The sequence below is a fragment of the Dromiciops gliroides genome, chromosome 3, assembly GCF_019393635.1.
Source record: "Dromiciops gliroides isolate mDroGli1 chromosome 3, mDroGli1.pri, whole genome shotgun sequence".
NCBI lineage: Eukaryota > Metazoa > Chordata > Mammalia > Microbiotheria > Microbiotheriidae > Dromiciops > Dromiciops gliroides.
Genome location: NC_057863.1, coordinates 341663099 through 341685436, shown reverse-complemented (window position 1 = coordinate 341685436; position 22338 = coordinate 341663099). Strand labels below are relative to the sequence as shown.

The 22338-nt window shown below is 39.5% G+C and overlaps 1 protein-coding gene across 2 annotated transcripts in view; it reads left to right on the top strand.

Moving 5' to 3' along the window:
• Window positions 1–10417: 10417 nt before the first annotated feature.
• RYK (receptor like tyrosine kinase) overlaps window positions 10418–22338 on the top strand; it is a 109131-nt gene continuing 97210 nt past the window's right edge. The window contains exon 1 of one of the 2 annotated variants that reach the window (XM_043997755.1): window positions 10418–10973. In XM_043997755.1, the coding sequence (XP_043853690.1) occupies window positions 10700–10973 (274 nt within the window). In that variant the 5' untranslated portion in view covers window positions 10418–10699. The remainder of the gene's footprint in view (window positions 10974–22338) is intronic. The other variant, XM_043997754.1, reaches the window with a different exon arrangement.

Sequence of the window (22338 nt, the reverse complement as noted above, 5' to 3'; positions counted from 1 at the left end):
CCATTTTAGCTAAGGGGCTTCCACTTTCTTTTCAGGCTTTTTTTCTCCTACAAAAAGTGCTGCCATGTATATTTTGGTATATATCTAATGTTGATCTCCTTGGAATATATGCACAGTAGAACCACTGGATCAAAGAGTATGAACAATTTAGCCATTTTATTTGCATAATCTCAAATACTTGCTCGTGTAATATCTAGTGAATTATCTATTGTGATGTTTAAATCTCTATATTGTGTGATCGCCATTAAATTAAAACGCTTCAGTACCAGTCTTTGGGCATTAAACATTTATTAAAGCATACAGATATTTACAAGGAGTTCAGAAAGTTAAGAAAAAGAAGTCCTATCTAGCCTAGAGTTCCAGCCTGGTTGGGTTTTTCCTCAAGTCCTCCTCCATGAGCCTGCTTTAATTAGGAACTCCTCAGCAAGCTGATTGTGGAAGCTTTTTATAGGTCTGGAACAGAGGCGGTCCTTACACACTACTTCAAGGTGATTGGTTGTTGTCCTCCAAATACATTGGCTTTGAAGGTGTTCTCAAGTTGAGTTCACAGTCTAGTTTCTGAGAACAATACCTTCTTAAGGGCTAGCCAGGTGTGATTACAATCCAGTTAACTTGAAGTAGGCTTAATCAGCAGTCAATCACTCAATCAGTATAGATTAATCTCCAGGTGGGTCTTTGAGTATCTGCTAAATCCCATTATTTCATCGCACTATGTCAAACTAATATGTATATATAATCATCATTATATATATATATAATCATTATATATATGTATATATAAATCATCATCTATTTTAGTGTCAAAGGTTTGTGCTGTATAATTTTTTGTAAAAGATCTCTAGAATTGTCCCTTGATAATCAGAATTAATGGGCAGTTAGGTGATGCAGTGGATAGAGCACCAGACCTGGAGTGAAGAAAACATCTTCCTAAGGTCAAATCTGGCCTCAGATACCTAGCTGTGTGACCCTGGGCAAGTTACTTAACCCTGTTTGTCTCAAGTTCCTCAGCTGCAAAATGAACTGGAGAAGGACATGGCAAACCACGCCAGTATCTTTGCCAAGAAAACCCCAAATAGGGCTATGAAGAGTCAAATATGACAGAAAGGACTAAACAACAATTGGAATGAATGCTAGAAAGCAGGAGATCCTAGTTGCTTTGCTGAATGGTATTTGCAGCAGGATCATAGGATTCAGATCTAGAATATATCTTAAAGATCATTAAGTCCAATCCTCTCACTTTACAAAAGAGGAAACTCAACCAACCCCAGAGAGGTGAGGCTGTTTGTCCAAAGTTATATAGGTAGTAAAAAAACAGCCATGATTTGAAGCTAGGTCTGACTACAAATTCAGTGTTTCCCCCCACTGTCTCCAGTGTCCTTAGCATTACATTCTATGAATAATTACAGATAAGCCAAGACTAAACAAAGCATATTGGGAGGTGTAAAGAGGTGTAGAAAAACATAGTAATTTTGATTTAAAAAAAAAGACCAACAAATATACTTGATTTCTTTTGTCCAGGAAAAGCTTTCTGAAGGCAGTATTAATATTTGTAGGCAGTCAGATGGTATGGTGGATAGAATGCTAGGCCTGAAGTCAGGAAAACCTAAGTTCAAATCCAGCCTCAGACACTTACTAGCTGTTTGACTCTGGGCAAGACATCACTGAATCCATTTGCCTCAGTTTACTCATCTATAAAAATGAGCTGGAAAAGGAAATGGCAAACATCTCCAGTATCTTTGCCCAAAAACCCCCCAAAAAATGGTCATGGAGAGCCATACACAACTGAAAACTACCAAACAATAAATAATATTTATGAGAGATTCCATAGAGTTCCTCTTATGTGTGAATTATGTCAAAATTATTAACAAACTAATGATGCAAATTTGGTTGTAGTAGAAATGTAAAGTTGGTTATATACCTACCTACCTATTTATAATTTCAATGTATTCTCTCTATATTTTTTAAAATTAGTTTTATTTTCTCTCCTTCCCATCCTCTCATTGAAAAAAAGAAAAGAAAAATCAAAACCCTTATAACAACTGTACATAGTCAACTAAAACAGCAATGGCCATGGTCCCAAAATATGTCTCTAAACTGAATCCTTAATCTCTCTGTCAGGGGGGAAGCTAGCATATTTCATCAGTGGTCCTCTGGAATTGTGTTTGGTCATTGCACTGATCAGAGTTCTTAAGTCTTCCAGAGTTGTTTGTCTTGAATTCAATTTTTTTCTTTTTTTTTTTTATAGTTGTTTGTCTTTACAATGTCACTACTATTGTACAAATTGTACTTTTGGTTCTGCTTACTTTACTATATCAGTTCATATAAATATTCCCAGGTTTCTTGGAGATCATCCCTTTTATAAATTTCTTATGGCTCAACAACATTTCATCACATGGATATGACATAATTTGTTTAGCCATTCTGCAAGAGATGGGAACGCTTTTAGTTACCTGTTCTCTGCCACCACAAGAAGAGCTGCTACAAATATTTTTATATTATGAGTTTATTTCATCTTTCTTTGGGGTATAGACCTCATAGTGCTATTGCTAGGTCAAAGAATAGGCATGGTTTAGTGACTTTGGGGGGATAGTTTCAAACTGGTTTCCCTAATGGCAGGACCAATGAACAGCTCAAGCTATAGTGTCTGTTTTCCCATAGCCTTTTTAACATTCATCATTTTTCTCCGCCCCCCCCCCCCGCCCCACCAGCCAACTTTGACAGTCTGAGAGATGTAAGGTAGATCCTCAGAGCTGATTTGTAATTTTCCAATGATTATTGATTTGGAGCCTTTGGTTTTTTTGCTACTACCTGTCTGAGATAACTAAATGTTAAATGTTACTCTAGTCTTGCCATTCAAAGGAGATACTGGGATAGCTAAGATTGCCTCTAGATGTCTACTATTTGCCAAATAGGGTTTTGTGAAGAAATCAATTTGTAATCTAGAGTGCCCAATAAGTGTGTAAGCTATTGTTATGATTCTTTGGACAGTCTGCATACAGCTCCACCATCTAGAAGCTGGTGTTAAAGCTCAAGAAAATTGAAAAACATATAATTTTATCTTTGAGGGGATGCCAACCTCCACTTCCTTACTGCCTGCTGACCACAGCCAGGATCCTGGACCTCATTCTGGGAACTGATGTTCCAAATGCCACAACATCCGGTCTAAGTTTTCCACTCCCAGAATCTTTTTCAATTTTGTGGCATATAGCATTGTTTTGCCAGAAGTTTTGCTTTTTTAAGAAAAGAAAACTAAATACAACCTGATGATGCAATTCTCCAGGAGTTGGGAAAGCTGTCTCCTAGAAAAAGAGGGAAAAAAAAAAACCAACCCCACACAACCACAGAAAACAAAACCATGAGACAGAGCTGGGTGAGGGTGTGGTGAGTGTGGACATTACTCCAGGCTGTGTTACTGTTTCAAATTAGTGCTTCATGGGATCATAGATTTTGAGTTGAAAGGGACTTTACAGATCTTCAAATCTAATTTTCTCAGGTTGAAGATGAGGATTTAGATGTTAAGGGACTTGCCCAGGCTAACATAGCTAATGAATGTCTGAGATGGGATTTCAACCCGGGTCTTCCCAACTCCAAGTTTGATGATCTGTCTACTACACCATGCTTCACAGACTTCATTCTGAGTCATACTTGGATGTGGTAAGGGCCTTTGAGTGTATTTGACCACTGTAACAATGAAGGGATGGTTTCTGGCAAATAACTTGGAAATAACTGAGAAAAGTCACTAAACTGCTTATACCCCATGACCCAATGGTTCTATTACTAATCATATGTCCCCAAGGACAGAATGAAAAGGTCCCACGTGCACCAAACTTCTCAAAGAAATCCTTTTTGTGGGAATAAAAGACTGCAAAAAAAGTGAATGACCACCGATTGGGTAATGACTGAACAAACTGTGCTATGTAAATGTAATGGAATAATATTGAGGAAATGAATATGATTAATCCAGAGACATGTGGAAACACCTGCATGAAATGATGCAGTATTAAGTAGGTCAAATGAGAACAATATACACAATAACTATATTAATGAAAATGAAACTACAATGAAAAGAAGCCAAACTCTGATCAATTGTTCATGACCAATCTTGGTACAATAGAACAGATGATTAAACACATTTCTTTTATCTCTCAAAAGGGCGAGAACTACAGATGTGTAGTATTAAAGATGCTTTCTTAAATGATTGCTTTGGTTTATGTAAAAGCAATTTTTAACATTTGGGCTTTTTGAAATTTTTGAGTTCCAAATTCTCTCCCTCTATCACCTCCCTCATTATGGAGAAGTCAAGCAATTTGATATAGGCTATACATATGCAGTTGTGCAAAACATACACATTAGTCATGTTGTGAAAGAAAACACCCCCCCCAAAAACACAAGAAAAATAAACTAAAAAAGAACTATACTTTACTTTAGTCTGCATTCAGACTTCATCAGTTCTTTCTCTTGGAGGTGAATAGGATTTTTCATAATAAGTCCTTCAGAATTGTCTTGGATCATTATATTGCAAAGAATAGCTAAGTCATTTACAGTAGATCATTGAGCAATATTGCCGTTACTTTGTACATTGTTCTCTTGGTTCTACTCACTTCACTTTGCATAAGTCCATGTAAGTCTTTTCAGATTTTTTCTGAAAGTATCCTGTTCATCATTTCTTATCACACATTACTATTACATCACAGTCATATACCACAACTTAATCAGCTATTCTCCAATTGATGGGGGATTCCCTCATTTTCCAATTCTCTGCCACCAGCAAAAGAGCTGCTATAAATGTTTTTTGTACATATAGATGCTTTTCCCTTTGGTTTTTGGTTTTTTGGGATTTTTTTTGTACGTGAGGCGTTGGGGTTAAGTAACTTGCCCAGGGTCACACAGCTAGTAAGTGTTAAGGGTTGAGGCCAGATTTGACACTCAGGTACTCCTGAATCCAGGGCCAATGTTCTATCCACTGCGCCACACCTAGCTTCCCTGATGCATTTCCCTTTGAAAGAAATATCTTTGGGATGCAGACTTAGTAGTGGTATTGTTGGGTCAAAGGGAATGTACAGTTTGATAGCCCTTAGAGCATAGTTCCAAATTGCTCTTCAGAATGGTTAGATCAGTTCACTACTCCAACAGTGTTTTAGTGATCCAATTTCTCCCCTCATCCCCCTCCAACATTGACATGTTCCCTTTTCTGTTATACTAGCCAATCTAATAGGTGTGAGGAGGTACATCAGGGTTTGTTTTAGTTTCATATGCTCTAAACAGTAGCATAGTGATTTAGAGCATTTTTTCATATGTCTATAGATAACTTTTATTTCTTTGTCTGAAAACTGCCTGTTCATATCCTTTGATCATTTATCAACTGGGGAATGACTTGCAAATTCTTATTTGATTCAGTTCTTTACATATTTGAGAAATGAGGCCTTTACCAGAGAAACTTGCTGTAATTTTTTTTCATAGTTATGATTACTGTATATTTCCTTCCATCCTATTTTCTCCCTTTATCCTTTTCTCTCTTTCTCTCACTCTATCAGCCCCACCCTCTTCTCTTATCCTCATTCTCCTCCTACTTCTCTGTAGGGTAAGATAGATTTTTATACCATCTGAGTGTGTATGTTATTGGTTCTTTGAGCCAATTCCTATGAGAGTAAGTCTCAAGCATTGCCCTTCAATCTTTCATCTTCCCCTCCACTGTATAAGTTCTTTCATGTCTCTTTTATGTGAGATAATTTATCCCATTCTACCTCTCCCTTCTTCCAGTGTGTTCCTCTTTTTTACCTCTTCGTTTTATGTTTTTAGATAATTTACCATCATGGTTGAATCACATTCAAGCCCTTTACATATACTCCTAACCAACCTAATAATGATAAAGTTCTTACGAGTTACAATAATCATCACCTTCCCATGTAAATAGTTTAACTTTATTGAATTCTTTATGATGTCTCTTTCCTGGTTTTTTTAATGCTTCTCTTGAGTCCTTTATTTGAAAGTCACATTTTCTATTCAGCTCTAATCTTTTCATTAGGAATACTAGAAAGTCCTCTATTTAATTAAATGTCCACCTCTTCTCCTCAAGGACTATACTCAGTTTTTCTGGGTAGGTTATTCTTGGTTGTAAACCTAGCTCCTTTGCCCTCCCAAATATCATGTTCCAAGTCTTCTGAGCCTTTAATGTAAATCTTGTGTTATCATGGCTATGGTTCCATAATCTTTGAATTGTTTCTTTCTGGCTGCTTGCAATATTTTCTGCTTGACCTGGGAACTCTGATGTTGTACTGCTTTCCACTCTCACCCTAGTGAGACATATCTTTCCTGCCAGGCTTCTAAATTGTCTTAGGCTGGAACATTGTTTCACCCTGTCCTTTTGTTGGTTCTGCTGCTCCAGAATCCATTTTAAGGAATTATTTTAAAATAATTTGGAGGGGAATTTGGGAGAGCTCAGGTGAGTCCCTGACTTTACTCTGCCCTTTTGGATCCACCCTGATTGCTTTGGTTTTGCTTAAGTCTTTTTTCTGTGTCAAGAGGGAGGGTTCAATGTGGAAGCATATTGGAAAATGATTGTGATATAAAATAAAAAGCATTCAATAAAACTTTTAAGAATCCCCCAAGAATATTAAAAAACCCAGCAACTGAAAAACAACAAAGAGAGGGATGGGAGAAATGGGAAAGGAAATGTATTGGACTTCATTCATAAGAACTGGTGGTGGTGCTAGAGGGTAGCATCAAATTAGATGCAGTAGATCACTTATTCCTAAATCTGGAGGGTGGAGAGGAAATGTATTGAGAGAAGAGGGAAGGACTCAGGAGGGAACATAGCAATAGCAATGTAAGGGAGAAGACAATTAGAAAAGATGGATTTGCTTTACTTCACTATTAGGCTTTTATTACAAGATTAAGAAGCTCTCACAATAAGGGTTGGAAAGTTCTGGTTTATTTGTCGTTCCTTAATTCTCTAAGAGGACCAATGACATCAGGAAAGGGATGTCTTGACTTACAAGTGAATTGGATTTAAGTGAGGCAGGGCTGTGTAAAGTCATCAGCCTCACTCTCTCTTCCAGAGTCAGCAGAGTTCAGTGGCAAGACATAGATCAGGAGGACTGAAGATGGCCCAAGATGCAGAGGGAGAGCTTAGTCCTTTGGGGGATTGTTTGTATTTTGTAATGGGAATTAGTGGAAGATGGCTAAAGAATACTGCTCCCACAAAGAACTTGTATTCGCAAAGTCTGCTGGATTTGGAACCTTAGAACTTAGGTTAGAGTCCCAGTTCTGACTTAATACCTGTGTAACTTTGATCAAGTCACTTAACTTTAGTGTTCCTCAATTTCTTCATCTGTAAAAGATGATATTGGACTTAAATGGCTTTGAAGGTCCTTTACTGCTATAAATCTATGGTCCTATAAACTTATTTGATTGTCAAAACAATCCCATGGGGTTACGCTACAGTAAATGACTATAGTGATCTAGTATATGATAAACCCAAATATTCAAGTTTTTGGAACAAAAACCTTATTATTTGACAAAAGTTGCTGGAAAAACTGGAAAACAGCATGGCAGAAACCAGGTATAGATCAACATCTCACACCATATACAAAAATAAGGTAAAAATGGGTACATGATTTACACATAAAGGATGATACCATAAGCAAATTAAGACAGCATGGAATAGTTTAGCTGTCAGATTTATGGACAGGGGAAGAATTTAGGACCAAAGAAGATATAAAGAACATTACAAAATATAAAATAGATAATTTGGTTATATAAAATTAAAAAGTTTTTGCACAAACAAAAGCAATGCAAACAAAATTATAAGGACAACATAAAACTGGGAAAGAATTTTTGTAACAAGAATCTCTGATAAAGGCCTCATTTCTTAAAGATATAGAGAACTGAGTAAAATTTATAAAAATACAAGTCATTCCACATTGAGAAATGGTCAAAGTATATGAACAGACAGTTTTCAGACAAAGAAATTGAGGCTCTCTATAGTCATATGAAAAAATGCTCTAAAACACTATTGATCAGAGAAATGCAAAATGAAACAACTTAGGTACCAACTCACCTCTCTCAGAGTGGCTAATATGACAAAAAAATGTTTGATGTTGAAGGGGATGTGGAAAAAACTGCTACACTAATCTACCATTTGGTGGACTTGTGCCCAATCATTCTGGAGGGCATTTGCAACTATGCTCAAAGGGCTATAGAACTGTGTATACTCTTTGATTCAGCAATACCAATGCTAGGTTTATATCCCAAAGACATCCCCCAAAAGAGAAAAAGACCTATTTGTACAAAAATATTTAAAGCAGCTCTTTTTTGTGGTGGCTAAGAATTGGAAATCAAGGGAATGCCCATCAATGGAGAATGGCTGAACAAGCTGTGATATATAATTGTGATGGAATATTATTGTGCTATAAGAAATGACAAGCAGGATGATCTCAGAGAGGCCTAGAAAGATTTATATAAACTGATGAATAGTGATATGATCAGAACCAGAGAACACTGTACACAGTGACAGCAATATTATATGATGAAGAACTGTGAATGACTTAACTATTCTCAACAACACAATGATCCAAGACAATCCCAAAGGACTAATGATGAAAAATACTATCCTCCTCCAAAGAAAGAACTCATATTGATTGAACACAGACTGAAGCATATTATTTTTCACTTTCGTTTTTCTTTCATTTGAGTTTTCATATACAAAATGACTAGTAATGTTTTACACAACCGCACATGTATAACCTATATCTGATTGCTTATCACTTTAGGGAGAGGAGAGGGGAGAGAAGAGGGATAAAATTAGGAACTCAAAACTTTAATTAAAAATGTTTATTAAAAAAACAATCCCATAAGGCAGGCACAGATATTATTTCTATTTTATAACTGAGCACAGTTAAAATCAGAGGTGGGATTTGAACCCAGGCCTTTCTAAATCCAAATCTCATTCCAGTTACTTCACCATACCCACTGCCTCTTTAAATAAAGCTCAAGATGTATATACAGCATTGTGTAGAAAATAGCAAAGAACATAGCAAAGCCCATTAGTTTCAAAAACTCTAGAAAGTATGTTGTTTTCTACAAAAACACTGGAGACTTTTTTTAAGAGAGGATTTTTTTTTCAAATGATCCATCAGACTTAGTGGAAAGTACAAAATGATTTGCTATTTGTTCACATCATAATTTTACCACCTGAAACATTTATCATTAAAACCCTGGCACCTGGCAGGATCAGCAAAAATAGGGCATTTTGCCAATTTTCCCTCTTTTGATTCTCATTCATCAATTCCTCCTCCCTCAGCCTTACATTCCCAAAGGTTATTACACTAAAGTTTACTTGAACCCTGTAGACAGAGAATTATTACACATATATGCTTCAGCATCTCATCACCCATCTTTAGGGGAAGGCGGCAAAAAAAGCAAGCAACTAGGAGTTAGAGCAGGAAGGGTCCAACCTCCTCATTTTATTGATGAGTAAATTGAGGATCGGAGAGCCTAAATGTCTTGCTCATGGTTTCACAGCTGTCAGAATTGGGGTTCTAGCCCATTTGCCACTACACTGCAGCAATGCTAACCTTGAACTCAATTCCCAGCTCCGGCACTATTTGTGTTGCAGTGAACAGAGCTCTGGAATCAGAGGACCCGGGCCCTTCTCTTGGCTTTGTGTCACTTTCTTAGGGTGCATAGCTTCTGGAACATCACTTAACTGCTCTTGGCCTCAGTCTTCCCATCTGTAAAATAAACAAGTTAAATTTAGATTGACTTCTAACTCTAATATCCTCTGGACCTTAGTTTACTCATCTGTAAAACTTAAGTTTAGGAGAAAAGGGGAGAGGGAGGGTTGGATTACCCTATTCCAAGGTCCCTTCCAGCTCTGAGGTACTATGATTTTAACCTCTCTCACTATCCCCCTCACCCCCCCCCCCAAAAAAAAAAGATTAAAATAGTTCAAAGTGCCTAGATCAACAACTGCACACTAATCGTGCCTGTGCGTCTCCTTAGGACCAGCTGCTGTTTCTGACTTCTCTGGACAAAAGCTGAAGCTGGCGGTGGAGAGGGGGAGGGGAGAGGGATTTGGGTTAAGCACAAAAGTTTGTAAAAGTCGCGTCCTCAGCCACCACCAAGTCACAGAAGAAAATGGGGGGGGGTGGCATCTCTTTCCCGAGAAGACGAAATTGTAGACGGGCGTGGGCCGTGCTCAGTCGGGGTGGGGTGAGCAAGAAGGATGGATTTGCAGAGACGCCCGCCCTCCCTCCCTCCTCAGCCCTTCTTGGTCCAAGGGCAAGGTCCGCTCCCGGGCCAGGCGGGGGCGGTCGAGGTGTGAGGAGGGAGAGGAGAGCGAGCGGTCTGGCACGTGCTCGCTCCCGCGAGGCGGCGGCGCGCCCGTGCGCGCCCCCTCCTTTTGCCCGCCCCCAGAGCCCGGATCTCTTCAGTGCAAGGCGGGCGGGCGGGCGCGCGGCAGGCTGGTGAAGATGCGGCCGAAGCGGAGGCGCGCCCAGGCGGTTTGAAGCAGCGGTTGGCTGCCACGGGCCGGGGAGATGAGCTGGGGGGCCGCCCCCGGCTCGGGGCTGTGAGGGGCTCGGGGCCGGGGGTGGGGGTCGAAGTCGAAGAGGAGGAGGAGGAGGCGGCGGTGGCGCTGCCTTCTTCCTCCGCGCCCCCTTCCTCCTCCTCCTCCTCCTCGGCGCCCCCGGGCTCAGACATGAGCGGGGCCGAGTGGCCCGAGCCGCCGCAGCCAGGCCGAGGCCGGGGCCGGGGCCGCTTCCCATTCCCCGGGCCGGGCCTCGGCCTGCGGGCCCCGGGGCTCCCCCCGCCGCCGTCGCCGCCGCTGCTGCCGCTGCTGCTGCTGTTGCTGCTGCCCGGGCCGGGGGCTGGGGTCCCCGCCGCCGCCGAGCGGTTCCCGCTCCCGCTGCCCCCGGCCGTGGGGCCCAGCGTGAGCCTCTACTTGAGCGAGGAGGAGGTGCACAAATTGCTCGGTGAGTGAGACCCCCGGGCGGGCGCGGGGCGAGGAAGCGCATTGTGGGGGAATGACTTCCAAAAATGGGCTTCTTTCCTCCCCTCCCCCACTCATTCCCCCGTCCTCCCCTACTTTCGGGGAGGCTGGTTCCCAGGCGATGCCGTCCAGGGGGGGATCCCTGGGTGCTTCCAACCCATGCCTTCCACCGCCGCCCACCTAAACGCAGATCCAAAGATCTCCCCATCGCAGTCCAGTGCCTTCCCTGGGTTGGTGAAGTCCAATTTATCCAGTTGTTTGCACATAGTCGTTTGCATGTTGTTTCCCCCTTTAGACAGGCGAACTCCTGGAGGACAGGAACTTTGTCGGTCTTTTACTTTTCTATGTATATATCTCCAGAGCTTAGCACAGTGCTTGCCAAATAGTAGGCGCTTAATTTAATGTTTATTAATTGACTCACTTCACCTCTCTTGGTCCCAAGATATTGGACTTTCTGGTCCCCTCCCCGCTAAAAGCCGCGGCGTTGGAGCGTCTGCCTTTGGCTTTATATAGTCACTTTCTCTCCTCCAAATTTGGGTTTTAAAAAATTAAGTTGTATTTTTTCAGTTATTAAATCTATTTAGTTCTTCTCCTTCCCTGCTAAAAAAGAAAAGGGGGAAAATCCCCTCTTGTAACGATTATGTATTATAGTCAAGCAAAAAAAGTTTCCGGTAATTAGTGCTTGTCCAAAAATGTGTGTCTGTGCACTTTTAGTTCTGTCACCTCACTGTCAGGAGGTGGGTAGCATAGCATTCTTCCATTCCTCCGAAATTATCCACCAAAATTTAAGATTGCCAGACTTGCTCTCCTTGCCATGCTGGATGGGAAGTTCTGTTCGTTTTCTCCTCTGCTTAATGGTTGAGGAGAGGAGAGGGAGACCAAGGGAGGAGGAGGATATCCCTCGATTGCAGCTCCTGCAGATCCCAGCTCCTCCCTGTACTTAAAAACACACACATATGCATACATTCCCTACCTCCCCCCAAATAAAATCCACATCGTCCTCCCTTCAGAAAGTGGGAAACATCTACCAAAACTCTCTTGTCGTTTCTTTTCTCCCAGATACTTTGCTTCCCAGCTTGGGAACCAACCAAATAAATTTAGCCAGCTCTGTAATTTCTGACAAGATTTACTGTAGTCTCTTCTTTCCTTTGGAAAATAGAGGACTAGGGACTTCTCTCTTCCTGGTATTTTACCCAGGGATTCATTTCACTGCAAGTAGTTACTTGAACCTGTCTTCCCTTCAGAGATGATCAGTAAAGCTCTCTCTCTCCTGCTTCTGCTCCAAAGCAAGGTGCCACATTCCTTTCTTTCATGCCTGACAATATTTCCTTATACTTAAGGCCCTGGATTTCAAAATACCCTATGAGTGATCATGGCATGCATCTTTTAAGGCAAAATTCATTTTAGTCTCAACTTCTGAACACCTGCAAGTGTCAGTCTACCTACTGCCAAAATGCTGACTATTCCTTTTCTCTTTTCCTTTCTCAACTGAGACTGAAAGCCACTTTGGTGGGGTGGATAGAGAACATTTGGAAAGATCTGAATTCAAGTACTATCTCTGACATTAGTCAGTCAACAAACATGTATTAAGGGATTTACTTTCTGCCTGACCCTGGGAAAGTCTCTTAACCTCTTAGTGGTTCATGCAGCTAATTTCAGAGCAGGTGTGCTTAATCTGAATTGGTAAGAGTTTTCTTATTCAGGGACTTCCCTATACCACTGAAATCACAGGTATCTTCTCCCCGCCTCCCCCCCTCCCATACAAAAACAAAACAAAAAAACAATCTAAAACTATAGGAATTCAGAAATCAGATCAGTAAGTTGCTTTTAATTCTGAACATTTCTTTTACCTAAATTAGTGTTGAGGCCCAAATTAATTTTTTTCTCCTCTTTGAATCCAGGGCAGGGGAAAGGAGAAATTGGCTTTTTTAAACTTTTGATTTGTTCTCCAAATCTGGGTTTCTCCTCCTGGGTCTGGACATAAAAAAAAAAAAAAAGAAATTGCCCTTATAGATGGTGGTTGCAAATTTTTAGGACCTGGATTTAAAATCTGGGAGTTGTGACCAATTAAAGAAAAATTAATCATGGAAATAGTTCTACTCTGAAGCTTGAATTTTCTGATGTTTTTTTTTGACTTCTACTTGCATTTCTTTTTTATATCTCATGTAGGTGCTGTATTGCTACAAGGCTCATAGAATTTCATAGTTGGTTGGATAGGACATGAAAGATCATTTTGTTCATTTTACAGCTAAAGGAATGGTTCTTGAGAGGTAGCCTATAACTAGGCCAAGGTCACACTACTAGTTAAGGACAGAACAGGTCTCCTGTTCTAGGGCTCTGTCCATCACACTGCACTTGAATTCTGTTGCCTTTTAGACCTATTGATTTATCTATCAGTTCTTTGAAGCTTGGGAAACTGACACTGAATTGGAATTGCTTTCAGCAAACTTTTTTGAGAATTCTTTAAAAGCATTGATTTGTACTGAATAAACAAGAAGCATTTGTGCTTTTTGTGTTATACAGTTCTTAGTCCTGTTTTTATTAGCAGGATTACAGCTGAAACATTTGTATTAGCATTTGGATATGACTTTGATGTTTAGTGTACTGGGTGTTTATAAAATCTTTTCACATACATGAGAAAAAGAGTGATGATATAGTTAGGGAGTATAAAAACTACTGCTTAAATTTTTTTCTTTAAGGATATAACTTTTAGGAGGGATAAAGTAGGTTTAAAAATATACAATATTTCAATTATAGCACTTCTTTAAAAAGTTCCATGATTGTTCAAACCATCTGATTTTTCTACCAATATTTTTTGTACAGGGAGTTCCAAACTTATGAACAAATGCGACAAGTTGGGGGCAGAAATCTGTTTTCTAATTCATAATGCCTGGAAAATGATTGACCTCATGCAATTTACTGCCAGCTTCTTAATATCTGTAATGTCTTAGCCTCCAAAGCACCACTTGAAATGAAGAGGTTACTGCTGATGTCTGATACTGAGTATTCCTGATAAACCAGGCTGGAACTTGGAATGCATTTTCCCATAGAAATAATGTTGTAAGTGTTGGTTAGGTGTAAGTTGAGTGGGCTGACTTGTGAACCTAGCCACCATTTAAAATATTATTTTTTTGGGGGTGGGGTGGGTAGAGCAATGGGGGTTAAGTGACTTTCCCAGGGTCACACAGCTAGTGTCAAGTGTCTGAGGTTGAATTTGAACTCAGGTCCTTCTGAATCCACTGTGCCACCTAGCTGCCCCTAAAATATTATTTGTGTGAGAAAATGTATTTTAAATTCTAAACAGATCACTTTGAAAAGAATTTATCTGTGATAAATGTTGAGAAAATGCACCCCACTTTTTGAAGAGGTTGGGACGTATGGTTGTGCATATACTGTTAGTTGATGTATTGGTTGGTTTTGCTGTACTGCTTAATTCTCCCCCCCTTATACTGTGTTCCAAAGTTCATTGGGTAGGGAGGAAAAAGAGATGCTTATAGAAATGAAGGTGATGTTAAACCATCAATAATTAGATAAAAAGAAAGAAAAGAATTTACAGAACACACACCCATTAATAAGCTAGAAATTGCCTGTAATTGATAGGATCAGTCACTAACTACTTAAAGAAGAATTGTCTACAGTATGGGGATTCAGTAGCTGTTTCTTAATAATGCCAACAATAGTAAAATTGCTATTAACTAGAATTTGTATAAGGACATCTTTTCTGCCCTAGAATACAAAGTATGCCTGATAAGTGGTTTCGAGTACTTTCTTTACTGACCCATACAGAGAGTATACAGCCCATACAGGGAGCATACTCATACATTTGAAGCAGTGGCTGTTTTACTGAGCTCTAGGGATTGCAGAATACTTGTAAGAGGTGTGTGTGGCAGGTGCATGGTGCATGTTTGAAAAGCAGAGTTCTTATATTTTATTTTGCAGGAGACTAAATGGGGAAGAGTGTTGGAATTACAGGAAGGAGGCAGCAGCTTCAGAGGGTGGCCTAAAAGTCTTTTGGCTTTGTTAGATAGTTGAACATCAGAAATGGATATGGTGAAATTGATAGACACAATCTTTTTTTTTTTTTTTTTTTTAGTGGGGCAATGAGGGTTAAGTGACTTGCCCAGGGTCACACAGCTAGTAAGTGTCAAGTGTCTGAGGCCGGATTTGAACTCAGGTCCTCCTGAATCCAGGGCCGGTCCTCTATCCACTGAACCACCTAGCTGCCCCAAGACACAATCTTAAAGAAGGACCACTGGGCTTTTCCATCTGATTTAGAGTTAAAACCTCCTATGTGTATTGTCTCCTACTAGAATGTGAATTTCTTGCTTTTCTATGTGGCCTTAGCGCACATAGCACAGTACTTTGCAGATAGTAAATTGTTAGTAGATTTCCTCTCCTCTCCTATGTGTCCTGTTGTTTCCTCTCTTCAGATTCCGTATCATTTTCTTTGGGTTGCATTTAGGCCTTCTACCAGGTTAAAAGTGGAAAGCTGATAATGACTACCTAGTATAAACAGCCAGCTTGCCCTTATACAAATGTTTGGAAAGATTACTAGTATTGATAAAGAATGTTACATTTAAAAAATCACTGCCCAAAATCAATTTAAAACACCATGCCATTTGATACTTTTTATTCTAATCCTTAACTTCTATTTGTTTATCTCTTAATTTAAATAAATGCTTCTTAAAAGGTCTTGGCATGGTGTGTTCTTTAGATGTTAAAGCCCCTGCAACCTCTTTTTTCTTCTGTAGCCTGAGGCTTTTACTTCCCAGTGACATAGGTTTGAGTATAATAATCAAAGCACACTCATTAATTTACCTTTTCTGACATTACCTCTAAGAATTTTTGTCAGCATTTCGTTTGTTTTTTCCCCTCCTTTGCTGTAAATACATAGTGTTCCTTCAGTTACTTTAACTTAATCTTTTTTTTATGGTAGCCCTATTCTTGCTGGCCCTCTGTCCCTTACTTCCCATAATTCTTTCCTATTTGTTACTTCTTTCACTTTGTTTATTAATTCCTTTTTCTTTCCTGTTTTTAATATGATTATTTAATTTTCCTCTTATTAAGTAGATTTTGCCTTTCCCCTCCCCTTCAGTTAGTTCTGTTTTAAAGTTTTCATTTTTACGCTCCTTTCGAGACATGATTTCTTTTACTTTCTTCATTATCCATCTTCTCTGGCTACTCTAGATCCTTCATTTTCTGGTTTATGATCCCTATAATTATTTAGTCTCTCTTATTCTCTGTATTTCCTATGAAGTCAGAACTTTCAAGATTTCCATTCTGGTCTCCTCAGAACAGTTTTCTGTCACTGTCTTGTGGAGCTTGTCCAGGCAGTTTTCCATTTTCTATTGTGCCTCTTTCCTAGGAAATGCTAATTCCTGGAGGTGGACACTGCCCCATGATATTCCCCCCCCTTTCCCAATTATGTAGCCCACCATTCATCTATACCCTCCCTCTGGTTACTTTTTCCCCATTTGTATCTCCTGGGTCCATGCCTTCTCATTCCCCCAGGTGTCACTTGCTCCCAGGAATTTCAACTTCCTTCCCTTTCCAAGGCAGCATGGATGAGTGGCATCCTCCCCGCTTTCATGCACCCTTCTGTTTTGTAATGGAGCCCACAAAAAACATTGATTCACCTCTAGGCAGGGTGTCCCCAGGTTCTGTCTCTAATACCCTAGGCCTGTTTTTCTACCTGACTTATGCCTTTACCCCATCTCCTTGTATACATTTAGAAAGCAGTCCTTACTAGTCTCTCTGTTCTCACTCTGTGGCTGTTTGGGTCCTTAGCTGCCATGTTCATTCATCCCTCCCACATTTCTGTTGTCTGAGGATGTTCAAGAAACAAATAATCTCTTCAGGTCTGTTTTTTTCCCTAATAATGTTTCATATGCTTCTTTATTATTGAACATCCATGTTTTTTCATTTATGGATAAGATTAGATTTTCAGGGTATAGGTGCATCCTGAGCTCTGTTGCTCTTTGCAACATATTCCATTCCCTCCTGCATTTTCAAGTAGGTGCAGAATAGTCTTGCATTATTTGATCTTCCTTTCCTTTGTATTTGATGATCTTTGTCTTGATGACTTGCAGAATTTGTTCTCAATAGAATGGTTAAATTTACTGTATCTTGGAATTTTCACATACACATGCAACCTGCCCCCCCTTTTATTCCGAAGGCAATTTGAACTTGTCATCTGATATTTAATTTTCTGTGTTCAGAAGGTCTGTACAATTTTTTGTATTATTTCTTGCATTATCCTGTTGAGGTTTCTTGACTTGTGTTCTGGGAGATCTATAACACTTAGGTTGTCTCTACACCTTCTGTCTTCATGGTCAACATGTTTTGCTTGGATAGAGAGCATAGTTTCTTTTAATGTTATTGCCTTTTTCTTCTCATCTTCTAGTTTGCCCTTTACTTCAGCGTATTTACATTCCCAATCAGTTGTTTTCTCTTTTGTTTACTTGCCAAGAAGGATTCAAGTTTTTATAATCTGTAAATTATTTTTATTTTGCAGGCCATTTTCTGCACTTACAAATCTCATTTTTCTTTTAAACCACTCAGGAACAGCATGTTGTGGCTCCAGGTTCTCAAATTTCACAGGGTACTCCGTTTAATCAAGTGTTAGATTATTTTTTCCCTTTGTTTTACAATATTTATTCATAGTTGCCTGGACTCTTTTACTGGATCTGGAGGCTATATTTCTATTACTGGTTTACCACAAAAAAAATTAATTTACCTATAGACATGATGTTGCTAGGTTTTGTTTATCTGTCTTTTCCCCATCTCCTTGTGTACATAAAGAAAGAAGTTTCTTACTGTTCTCTTTGCTCTCACTCTGTTGCTTTTGCTGCCCTGCATTTCTGTTGTCTGGGGTGTTAGTTTATCTGCTTATGTTCAAGATCTTTGAGTTTTCTTCCTCCATAGATCTTTATTAATTTCAGTCTTTCCCGACTCGTTTTCCCTTTTTCTTATTTCTTATTAACTCCTTCTCCTCTGGTGGTGGATTCCCCATTGGCTGGATCTCAGAGCACCTCAGCCTCCTTCCTCATTGGGCAATTCAGTTTATCAGCCTAGGCCTCTGCCCCAAGTGACTTTTGGGTTTACAGAAATGGCTCTAACTGGATGCCAAGTGCTTTCCTTCAGGTTTAGTGGAGTATCACATAGCCCCTCATTCATTGTGTCCTGGCCCTTTCTGTTCCTCAGTTCTCTGCCTTGAAGTTCAGAGCACTGCCCTTGCAGCCAGGGGTGATTTCTGCAGTTTGGAATTTGGGTCTCCTAATTCCAAGGCTGGCGGGGTAGGCGGGGAGGGGATAGGGCTCTAGTTCAAGCCCAAACATGGGTCCTGCTTCTTTTCCTCTCCTCCTTCACTCTTTTTTAGAAATCTTTTGTGCAGCCACTGAAGCCCCAACAAACTTCCACAGCCTGGAGCTAGGGTCTCCATTGCACTAGAAGAAGGGGGAGGAATATAGGGATATAGGGTGGAATTTTGTTGCAAGCCTCATTTGTGTTCTTGGGTTGGCTAGTGAAGCCTTGCTTCCTGTAGCTTGGTGGGTGGTAGAGGAGGGGATGCTGTATGAATTCAAGATGGATGTCAAGTTCATGGCTTGTTTATTTTTTAAACCTTCTTTTGGCTTCTATGTGTCTGAGATCAGAGGTATGAAATACAAATCCTGTAGGCCATATATTACTTGGAAAACTACAAGTTAACATTATCTATGCTGTATTTACATTTATTCTGTTAAACATTTTTTCTATTATATTAGTGATTTTGCCACTCCAGGTTTGACGCCTTTATCCTAGAGACATGGAGAGAGCTGAAGTTACTTTATCTTTGCCACATAATTTTTGTTTTGGGGAGTTTTAAAGTTTGTGAGGATCAGAGAAAGTATCTTGTTCTCTGTCTTGTTGGTCAAGTGATCCAGTACTGCCAGCATTTAATTTAGTTTGCAACTGCTTTGTACTCTCCCATCTTTTATTTAAAAATAAAACAAAAGTGTATAGTATGTCTTCTTAGGTTTCCTTTCCTATCTCTTATGCCATACTCCATCCACATAGCACATGCACTTTAAAATAGATTAAAAACTAGTTAGTGACAGGTTTATGAGTTAATACTCAGGTGTTCTGGTTCTCAGCCTGGGCTCTCTACTGTTTCTTGTATTTTGAAAGAACATTGATTTTTTTTAAAGCATTTTGTAGGTATGAAGCAATATTTTTATAAGTGACTAAGGCTAAAAATATAGATTGAGGCAAAAAGGTATGTAGTGTACCATTTTATATCTTTGAAAATAGTTAAATTGTGTTTAATCATTTTCTTCTGGAACACATTGGCCTTTAAAAGAAAGCTTCCAGTAGAAATGCTGAGATTCACATAATTTTTCAGAAGGCAGTCTATATCTGAATTAGTTGTATCAGAATCTATATGTAATTATTGCTAAGAGAGTGAGTGAATTTAACTTTCACTTAATTGGAAGGAGGGCGTATGAAACCTTGATTAGCTCATATGTGGGTCTTACATTCTATGAAAAGGGAATAAGTATTTATATAGCAACTACTTTGTGCCAGACACTGTAGTAATAAGTACTTTACAAATATCTCATTTGATCCCAACTGATCTCATGTGGGAAATGACAACATCACTCATAAAGTCAGAAGAAAAGGTGTAAATTGCTTGCTTAATTACTGTTCTAGGAAATGAGCCTATTATCAAAATTAAAGGGAAAAGTAATGTCTAAAATTTATACATAGAGCATAATATATTCTTTCTTCACAATGTATGGTGATTCTTGAGATTCCTTTTAAGTAACTGATCATTAGGATTGTGGTTGATACTTGATAGGATACTTATTGTTTGGTTGATAGTTCTTTGAGCTCCAAATGTCACTTATTCAAAAAAGATATATGGACATTTGAAAATTCTTATTAGATTCCAATCCATATGTTTTATTGACCCACAAACATATTTTAGGGTATATCTTGATGTCTTTTTTTTTTGTATAACCAAGTTGATGAAAATCGATTTTATCAAAAATTTTTATTAGGGAACAAACTAAAGTATCCCAAGTTGTGTAGTAGTGTAGTTGGAGCAATTGTGATAAACTAAATCCAAATATACAACCCCAGCTCAACGATTTTGTGTAATAAAATATTCTGTGAGAAGCAGCATAATGAAGGGACTAGGGAATTGACCTTGGATTCAGGAAGAAAAATCTGAGTTCAGGTCTTCTCTTTGATACATACTAACTACATGACTGGTGGAAAGCCATTTATTCTCTCAATGCTCTAAGCCAGAGGTGTCAAATTGGTGGCTTCCAAGCAGCCTGCAAAATTCCCTAGTGGGAGTCAACCATTAAAATATAATTGGGAAATATTTAACAAATAAAACTATAATATAACATAGATAATGTAACTTTGTGGTTTTCTATATCAGTAAGTAGGCCATTAGTCTCTTTTCGAGTTTGACACCACTGCTCTTGGCAACTCTTATTGTGGAGAAGGGGCTGATTTGTGTTGGTAGAGGGAGTTTTCTCATTAAAGAGTTTCTTATACCAGTGAAATCACAGGACTAGGTCCTTTCCCTAAAATATTCTCTACAGTGAATTTACTATTTTTATTTACTTGAGCTCAGCTATGGTTAAAAAAAATGCTTTTTAGTTCTGACTTTGCCTTGGTTCACATAGTCATAGTGACTCAACTTCCTTGTTTGTTAAATAGAAATAATAACACTTGCCTAGTCAGTCAACAGTTAACAGACATTTATTAAACATATATTATGAGCCAGTTTCTGTGTGCTAAATGCTGAGGATACATTCAAAGAAAGGCAGAAGTAGTTCCAGCCTTCAAGAAGCTCCCATTTTAATGGTGAGAGACAACATTCAAATCACTTTGTACTAATAAAATACATGCAGGATGAAGTAGAAGGGATCTCAGAGGAAGGCAATAAATAATATTGAGGAATAGAGGAGACTGCCTGCAGAATGTGGGATTTTAGTTGAGATTTAAAGGAAACCAGTGAAGCCAGGAGGCAGAGGGGAGAAGGGAGAGCACTCCAGGTATGGGAGACAGTGAAAATGCAGATTGAATCAGGTGGTAAAGTGTCTCAAGCAAAGAACAGCAAGGACCCCATGGCTTAAGAAGGATTTTGGGAGGTTTGGAATACCAGTATTCTAGTATAGGTGAGCATAGCACTCATAACAAGATGGAAAAACAAGCCAGTTTAATCACAGAGAATTATGGCAAAGGGTTTCCTGGGGCCCCGGATAGAATCGGGCTCCCTGATGGGGCTCTAGAGAGAGTAGGGCACCCTTTCCCCCTGACCAGTACAGTTTGATGGGCTTTTATAGAGTTTTTATCTAAGTCTGTTAGGGGCAGGGATTGGAGGTTGGGAATGAGGAACCTGGATCTGGGGACTGCTGCTGATTCATGCTGGTGAGAGGATGGAAGACTCCTGGGATATTGGTAATTGAGATATTCAAGCTTCTCAGTTTGAAAAGATCAGTAAGTAAATATTTATTAAGTATCAGACTAAGTGTCAGGGACTGTACTAAACTTTGGGGATTAAAAAAAAAGGGTAAAAGACAATCCCTATTCTTTTTTTTTTTTTGCGGGCCAATGGGGGTTAAGTGACTTGCCCAGGGTCACACAGCTAGTAAGTGTCAAGTGTCTGAAGTCGGATTTGAACTCAGGTACTCCTGAATCCAGGGCCGGCGCTTTATCCACTGCACCACCTAGCTGCCCCAAGATAATCCCTATTCTTAAGGAGCTCACAATCCAATGGTGGAGATATCTTAATTCTGATGGGGCAACTCAGCTTCCCTGTCAGGATTTTTTGAACTTCCCAGGCTGTTTCTTTTAGTGAGTAGAGGAAGCTACTGTATTCCTTAAAGTCCATTGTCACTGGATCAGAGTAAAAACTAGAAAAGTTTAAAGGTCTAGATTACAGAGGGCTTAAAAACCAAATAGAGGATCTCATATTTTATCCTGAAAGTAACGAGTCACTGGAGTTCATTGAATGTGGGGGGTAGAGTGACATGGTCAGATCTGTACTTTAAGAGATCACTTTGATAGCTGAATGGAGGATGGACTTGAGTGGGGAGAGACTTTGAGATAGGGAGACCAACCAGAAAACTAATTGTAATAGTGCAGACATGAAGTGATGGGGATCTTCACCATGGTGGTAGCATTGTCAGAAGAGAACAGGGGAGATGTCAAGGTAGACTTGGCAACAGATTGGATATAGGGGATGAGTAGAGTTAAAGCTGACATCTAGGTTGTGAGCCTGGGTGACTGGGAGGATGGTGATAACTCATGACAAAATAATAGGGCAGTTAGAAGAGGAGAGGGCATTTGGG